Source organism: Vidua macroura, chromosome 15, assembly GCF_024509145.1.
Source record: "Vidua macroura isolate BioBank_ID:100142 chromosome 15, ASM2450914v1, whole genome shotgun sequence".
Lineage (NCBI taxonomy): Eukaryota > Metazoa > Chordata > Aves > Passeriformes > Viduidae > Vidua > Vidua macroura.
Genome location: NC_071585.1, coordinates 15,809,772 through 15,817,158, shown reverse-complemented (window position 1 = coordinate 15,817,158; position 7,387 = coordinate 15,809,772). Strand labels below are relative to the sequence as shown.

The 7,387-nt window shown below is 67.1% G+C and overlaps 1 protein-coding gene across 2 annotated transcripts; it reads right to left on the bottom strand.

Annotated features, from left to right (window-relative positions):
• Positions 1 to 211: 211 nt before the first annotated feature.
• N4BP3 (NEDD4 binding protein 3) lies at positions 212 to 5,893 on the bottom strand. 2 transcript variants are annotated; one of them, XM_053991482.1, is made up of 5 exons: positions 5,548 to 5,893; positions 3,064 to 3,507; positions 2,335 to 2,889; positions 1,887 to 2,144; positions 212 to 1,659 (listed from the first exon to the last, which is right to left on the bottom strand). In XM_053991482.1, the coding sequence occupies exons 2-5, from the start codon at positions 3,475 to 3,477 to the stop codon at positions 1,087 to 1,089; spliced, it is 1,800 nt and encodes a 599-aa protein (XP_053847457.1). In that variant the 5' UTR covers positions 3,478 to 3,507; positions 5,548 to 5,893; the 3' UTR covers positions 212 to 1,086. The 2 variants fall into 2 exon arrangements, with proteins under 2 accessions (XP_053847457.1, XP_053847456.1); XM_053991481.1 differs by lacking the exon at positions 5,548 to 5,893 and adding an exon at positions 5,107 to 5,215.
• Positions 5,894 to 7,387: the final 1,494 nt, after the last annotated feature.

Sequence of the window (7,387 nt, the reverse complement as noted above, 5' to 3'; positions counted from 1 at the left end):
CGGGGGGAGGGCTGGGGGGGGTCCGTGGCTGGGTTAAAGCACAGCGGGGGCGGGGGTGAGGCTGCCCCGGGAGCCGTGACTCACGGCCATGCCCCGCCCGTGGTACCACCCAGCCCGCCGGGCAGGCCCGGGCCGGCCCCACACCATCCCCCTCACCCCCACCCTCATGGCCGGAGCCCCCCGACCCCGAGGGAAGCAGAGCAGAGGCCGGGAGAGAGAAATGCGGGTTTATTGCAGGAACGGGGTGCAGAGCCGGGCCCGGCCTTCACGGTTCTGTTACACACACAGAGCAGGGCTCTTTCCTTCCAGCATCTCTGGGCTCCCCAGCTCCCCCTCATCTCCCCTGGGAGGGGATACCCCAGCCTCTTCCCCAGCTCAGGCACATGCCCCAGTCCTCTCTCCTACCCCCGTTCTTCCCAGTGTGGCAGAGCACCAGTTCCCATCCCTCCTTGCACAAGGCATTTCCCCATCTCAGCCCGAAGAAAGCTGCACCAACCAACCACCTCCACTGCAGAGCAGCTCCACACTGGGGACACGAGAAGCACCTCTGCTGGGGCAGCTGCCCCCTCCCAGCAGCACCAGAACTCCTCGGGGTTTCCTCCTCTGCCTGCCCAGAGGCACCACCAGCCCCAGGGCCCTGCTGACAAGGCAGCCACTGCAAACAGTAGCTGCCAACTCCTGCAGCAAGGCAGTGGGGTGGGGGACAGGGCTTAAGCTGCTCCTCACAAGACATTAAGTTACTGGGTTGTAGGAACAGGGGCAGCAGAGCAGGAGGGACAGGGAATGTCTCACAGGGTGCTTGGTTTCTGCCCCTGAGGCAGAAGGAATCACAGGGCAAACACTCCTGGAGTCAGAGCACGGGGCACATGCAAGACCCCCACCCTGGCACAGATGACCCCCCCGCCCTCCAGAGACCCCCACCAGAAGGGCCTGAAGTGCTGCAAGAAGGAGAAGCTCCCCTGTGGCAATCGGTCCTTCAGCCCAGGGCAGCGCCGAGCGGGGCCAGTCCTTGTGCACACCCTGAGATCGTCCCACTGCAGCGGCAAGAGACCTTCCCCCTTCTCAGTCCCACTGGCATCCCGCCCCTCAGATCTTGGAGGACTCCACCCGCTCGATCCAGGGCGAATCGATCCTGACATCCCTGGGCTCCGCCCGCAGCTGCCGCAGCTCCCGCTCCAGCGCCTGGCTCCGGTGGTACATCTCCATGTAGCTGGCCTGGAGCTCCCTCTGGTACCGCAGCACCTTCTCCTTCTCCTCCTGCCACGTTTTCCTCTCCAGCTCAAAGTTCACAGCCTGCAGCTGGCCCTGGCGCCGCTCCCGCAGCAGCTCTGCCCACAGCCACTCCACCTGCCGCTCCAGGGGCTCCGCCGAGTCGCTCTGGAGGCCCCGGCACTTGGAGTCATCAGTTTCGCAGCCAGGGAAGTCCTGGCACGACGGCATGGGGTCATCGCCCAGAGGCAGCGAGGTGCTGGGCTCCGGGGGGCTCTGGAAGGAGTCTGCCAGCTGTGCCAGCTGGGAGTCCCTGGCCTGGACCTCTGCCTTGGCCTCCCGCAGCTGCGTCTTCAGGCTGAAGATCTCCCCCAGCTTCTGAGCCATCTCCTCCTGGGTGTCCCGGAGCTGCTGCTTCAGCAGGGAGATCTCCGCTGCTTTCTGGCACACCTGCAGGGCACGGGCGAGCAGTGAGGAAGGGCTGGGGGAGCAGGACCCCAGAGGTGGCAGCAGCCCAAGTTGTCCTCATGGAGATCATAAGCACCAGACGTGGCTCATCCCTCCCGTACTGTGACCCCGAGTGACACCAGAGCAGGGAACTGCTGTCCCCATCCTAGCCCCACAGCCAGGAGGGTGGCAATAGGGAAGGAAGGAATGAAGGAAAGAAGGGGACTCACCTCCCACTTGGTCTCCTCCAGTTTGGGGCTGCCATGCTCGCCCTGGGGCTGCCGGAGCTTGGTCTCCTCGCACTGGCACTGCTGCAGGCTCAGCTCCTCCTGCAGCCGCTTCTTCTCCTGCTGCGCCTTGTAGAGCTGCAGCTGCAGCGCCCGCTGCCCGCGCTGCGCCTGCTGCATCACCTGCTGCAGCCGGGCCATGTACATCTGCTTCAGGTCCTCCAGCTCGTCCAGCCACAGCCGCTGCTTGTCCTCAAACGCCTGCCAGCACAGGTGGACACTGGTGAGAGGCTGCAGCCCCAGGAGGGACCCCAAGAGGTCCTGTGATATTTGATCCTCCCATGCTTGGGCATTCCAAGCCCATCACCCGCCACAGCAGCTCCTTCACTGCTCCTTCCACCCCCACATCCCTGCCCGGGGCACCCAGCACTGCCCCAGCCCCACGGCTCACCTGTGTGAAGGGGTCTTCAGTCTCGCTGAGGCTCCTCTTGAGCTGCCGCAGCTCCCCTCCCGTCTCCTGCAGCCGGTCCTCCAGCTGCTTCACCGCGTCCTCCAGCGAGTAGGAGAACTCGTACGGCGGTGGGGGCTCGCCAGGGCTCTGCAGCCTGCTCAGGGTGGCCATGCTCTTGCAGGACAGGGGCATCTTCTCAGGGGCCAGGGTATCCCTGGGGCTCCGGGAAACCCTGTCCAAGGAGCCCCCGATGTGGTTGATGTGGCCCATGGAGGCGCTGAACTGGCTCTGGGCAGGCTTGAGGCGGGAGCCGTAGGATGGGAAGCTCTGGATGGAGTTGTGGCTGGAGTCAGAGGCCTCATCCAGGCTGATGGCGTGGAGCAGGTGGCTGCGGAGCGGGCCGTGCTGCGGGGCCGCCGTGCTGCTCTGCGACAGCAGCGTGTGCAGGCTCCCATTGCTCTTGGACAACTTCTGCCCCTTGGATGAAGACAGGCCCTGCATGGAGACCAGCCCCTTCCCAGCCACTGCCTTGAAGGCTGAGGGCCTGATACGGCACTGAAAAACAAGAGCAAGGTCAATCAAGCATGAGCCTCTACAGCCAGAGAGAACCCCCACACTCCCAGCTTCATATCCCTGAACATCCTCAAAATCCCCACATCCTGCAGATCATCCTGCTCCATCCCCATCCTCTCGCAGACCAGGCTGTATTTCAGGCCCCCACAGCCTCACCTTGTCGAAGCGGCCCCGCTCGGGCAGGGAGCTCTTGGAGAAGTCGGCCCCACGGTGATGCTCGCGGGAGCAGCGCTCGGGGGACCGGTTCTCGCGGTCGCTCTCGTAGTCCCGCTTGTAGCAGGCGCCCGGCGTCTGGTGCTTCCGCTCCGCCCGCGTCTCCTTCTTGGCCCCGTGCAGGTACCCAAAGAGCTCCCGCTGGTTCGGCCCCTTCCGCAGCAACCCGTCGGGCTGCCGGAGCCCCCGCGAGCCGCCCAGCGGGGCCCGCAGCTCCAGGGGGGACAGATCCTGCTTCTCCACCAGGCTGCCCACGCTGCCCATGCTGCCAACGACGCCGACGGGCTCCGAGGAGAGGTAGGTGCCGAGGACACGGGTGTCGGGCTCACAGGTCACAGGACCCTGTGCTGCTGCCATGGAGATTTAGAGAAAAGCCCAGAACCAGCACTGCCGGGGAAGAGACAGAGTCAGGGAAGCCGGGACACACCCCCGGCACCCCCTGGCCCAGCCAGCCCCAAGGGCCCACACGGGCTCGTGGCACTGGGGTGGATCTGCCATCTCCCGTGCAGCTTCCCGGGGCACAGGGCACAGCACGCACGGGGCGGGGGCTCCCCGCCGCTGCCCCCACCATGGTGCAGCGCCTCCTCCCACACCCAGCCCCACCTCCCGCCCGCGGCCGGGGCCGCCACCAGAACAGGCACCTGCCGCCCAGCCAGGCGGGCGAGTTCGGGAGCCGGCAGCACCTGCCCAGGCCTGGCGCCAGCCCCGGCCCGGCGGCACCCAACCTCCCCGCCGGGACCTCCGGCTCCGGACACCCTCTGGAGACCTCCCCAAAATGCCCCTGGGGATGCCCATCAGCTTGGCCTCGCCGGGGCGCGCACGGGACGGGCACCTCTGCGGCACCACGGGGACACTTCCCGCGCAGCTCGGGCGGCACGGGCTCCTGCAGCTCGCAGGGCGAGCTCCACACGGCCCCTTCCATCCGCACGCATTCCCTCCCCAGCACCAGGCAGGGACCAGGCGGCCACAGCCCAGCTGCTGCGTGCGTGCCGGGACCCCGTGGCCGGACATGGCGTGAGGGCGGTGGGAAGGGGCAGGATGCGGACGGGACAATGCAGCTTCCTGCGCAGGTGGCCGGGGGAGGAAGGATGAGAGGATGCCTTCGGCCTCGGCTCTGGCTCCCCAGAGCTAGGGAGGGGGACGATGGCCTCACACCAGTGCAGGGGACATAGAGAGTGTGCAGAGCCCCCAGCACCGCTCCCAGCCTCGCCGAGGGCTCCGGGGCCGGGTTACACCCAGGAAGCTGCCCTGGTTCTCAGCACCACGCGCCGGGTAAACAAACACCCCGCTTTTAATTGCTGCCACGCACAAACCTGTCTGACAGCTCCCGGCCTGCGCTGTCACCTCCCTCTGCGAGCCCAACACCTGCTCCGGGCACCGGCACCCCACGAAGGGCACCAGGGATGGACCCTCTGGAAGGATCGGGGCTGCCTGCGGTGCCACCGGGCGCGCACGGGGATAGGGGATGTGGATGTTCCCATGGGGGGGGGAACGTGGATGCACATCCAGCCCCCGGCATTGGGGAGCAGCTCGGCCGAGCCCCGCAGCGGCTCCTCCCGGCACAGGCGGCCGAGGAAGTAGGTCAGGTTGTGGGAGGTTTGGGAAACGCCGGGGGAGCCCGAAGGTGTCCTGCCTGCGGCAGGGAGGGGATCACCCTCCAGGCGGCAAAACACCGGTCCGGCCAGCCTGGCTCCTTCGCGATCTGCTCCCAATCCCGGCCGTGCCCAGGCAGGATACGGCCACAAACCTTTTCCCTTTCCCATTCCTATTCCACTCGGGAGGGAACGGCAGGGCTGGAGGGAGGCGAGCGCGGATCCCCGCGCAGCCCCCTCCGCGCCTCCCCGCAGCCCCGCCGGAATTTCCGGCACGGAGAAGGCGGAGGGGGCAGTCGGTGCCCGGGGCCGAGCCCGGGACAAAGCCCCGCTGGCCGCAGCGCACGGGGGAGGGGGATGGGGCGCGGCGGGGGCCGCCCGGCCCCGCACTCACCATGCCGGCGGCGCTGCGGTCCCGCACGGCTCCGCTCCGCGCTCCTTCCCTCGCCGCGTTTGAACGCGCCCCTCGGCCGCGGCCGCGCGGGGCGGCGGGCGGAGCCGGCACCGGCAAATCGCGGCGCGGGGGCGGCGGGACGGGAGGGGCGGGAAGCAGCAGCAGCAGCAGCAGCAGGAGGAGGAGGAGGAGGAGGAGGAAGGAGGGGGACGGCCTGGCCGTGCCCACCAGCGGGGCGGGGCGGGGCAGGGCGCGCTGGCTGCGTGCGGCGCCGCCACTTGCGCGGAACCCCCCCCCCAAATGGCGGGGAGAGCCTCGCAAATCCCCCCAGCTACAGCTCCGGGACCGCCGGCACCGGCGCCGCTCGGCTCCCGGTAACAGGCGGGCTGGTATTCCCGGGTATCGCCCACCAAGCGTGGAGAGAAATAGTTTGCTTCGTACCTGCGGCGTGGAGAGGGGTCTCGACTCCATGGAACACTCTCTGTGCCGTCCTCTAGCAGGGCAACCCCGTGTGCCCCCCCTCACAGCAGCACCCGCGGGCGGGCAGGAGCCTCACAAAGCCCGGGGGACACGGCGTACCCCCGCGGGGCTCTCGCCTGGCCTGGCGCCAGTGAGACGGGACACGCTTCATCCCTCTGAATCACATCCTGGCCTGGAGCCGGTTTTGGCAGCCGCAGGGAACGAGGATCCCGGCACGGGCTGGACCTGGTCAGCGGTGTCCCGGCCTCCTCTGGGAGCAGGACACCTGCCGCAGCCCTGCTCCGTCCCACGGCGCGGTGCCCGTCTGTCCCCGGGCAGGGACCGCCCGTCCCCAGCCCGGCGTATCGGTGTGCTCGCACCCCGCTCGCTGCCAGCTCCCTCCGCCGCACACCCGAGTCCTCAAGCTGTGCTGCCAGTGCTCTCCCACACACACACAGTGTCCCCGGTCCCTGCTCGCCGGGCTCACATGCTGGCAGTGTCCTGGGTGCGCTGCCAAGGCACGCTCCGCTCCCTCGGGCCTCAGCCCCCGTTCCCCGCAGCTCCTGTGCCCAGCGGCACCAGCACGCGTGGCCTCTGAACAAGGGAGCCCTTCCCAACGGTGCCATGTCCCGTCCTGCTGGCCTCAGGAATGTGTCTGCCATGCCCCGGCCCTCTGCCTGGGGCTCAGTCGCAAAAGGGCCGCCCCGGCACTGGCACCATCCCACGGGGCTGGGATCGGGCAGGTTGCAGCGATGCCGGGTGGCTGCACGGGGTGCTGGTCACGGCCGCACCCCTCCTTCCCGTCTGCCCCATTTCCTGCTCCTTCGCGGGCTGCACGCCCCGAGCACGTCTGCCTGGATAGCAGCTTCCACAGGGCCCCGGAGCCTGGCCCTGCCCGGGTCACTCCAGCAGCCAGGGATGTCACCTCCTCCAGGCAGAGATGCTTCAGCTTCCTCTGACTTTTTCCCCAGTCCCCTCTCTCTGCTCACCTCACCCCCACTGCCCCCCTTTAAGATACTACAGCAATTTCACATGTCCACCAGCAAACAGCTCTGGAGCAATCCACTTTATAACAACCTGGCAATAAAAGCCATCAATTGCTCTGCCTGCGTGTGGCCTTGCTAACAGTAATTGGGACCCCAATTACTGAAGGGGGGTCACAGAGGGGCAGGGCTGGGCCTCCAGGGGCCCTCTCTGCCCCTGAGCATCCTGATGCTCTCCTCAGGCTTGCTGAGAGCATGAGAACACTGGGAGGCTTTTGGCTCGGCTCTGCAGGGCTCCTGGGACAGCAGGCAGGGTGCGATCCATCTGTGGAAAGGCAATGGGGAAAAACTTCATCCCCTCCCGCTGGGCCATTGCCGATATCGAAGCGTGTGGGGGGAGCAGAGCCGAGCGACCTCCGAGTCACATTCAGGGCTATAAAAGGAAGCCGGGTCTCCAGCAGGGTGCCTCTTCCACAAAAGCAACCGGGGGATGAGGGGGCTGCGAGCAGAGCTGAGAAATAGCTGCCAGGCAGCGGGAGAGGAGCCTGGAGCGCTGAGCGAAGTGCGAGGTGCACATATGCTCTCTGTTTCTGCACAGCTTCGTCTTTACGAAACCTGCCCCAAATTGTGTCATCTATTTTGAACGGCGCAGAGAAATACTTTGATCTGCCTCCGCCAGCCCTGGCTGCGGTTCAGGCACCAGGAAGGGGCTGCCATACAGATGGCTGATCCCAAACCCGTGCCATGGAGAGGCAGGAGTGGGGCTGCTGGGCCGGTATCTCCCTCTGGCTGCCCACAGCAAGGGCATGACTGGTCCTGGAAACACCTATGGAGAAGTG

Coding starts and splice junctions, on each gene's coding strand:
- N4BP3 (XM_053991482.1), bottom strand. CDS start 3,477: ATGGCAGCAGCACAGGGTCCTGTGACCTGTGAGCCCGACACCCGTGTC. Junction 2,890..3,063: donor AGCGGGGCCGCTTCGACAAG/GTGAGGCTGTGG, acceptor CTTGTTTTTCAG/TGCCGTATCAGGCCCTCAGC. Junction 1,660..1,886: donor TGGAGGAGACCAAGTGGGAG/GTGAGTCCCCTT, acceptor CGTGCCCTGCAG/GTGTGCCAGAAAGCAGCGGA.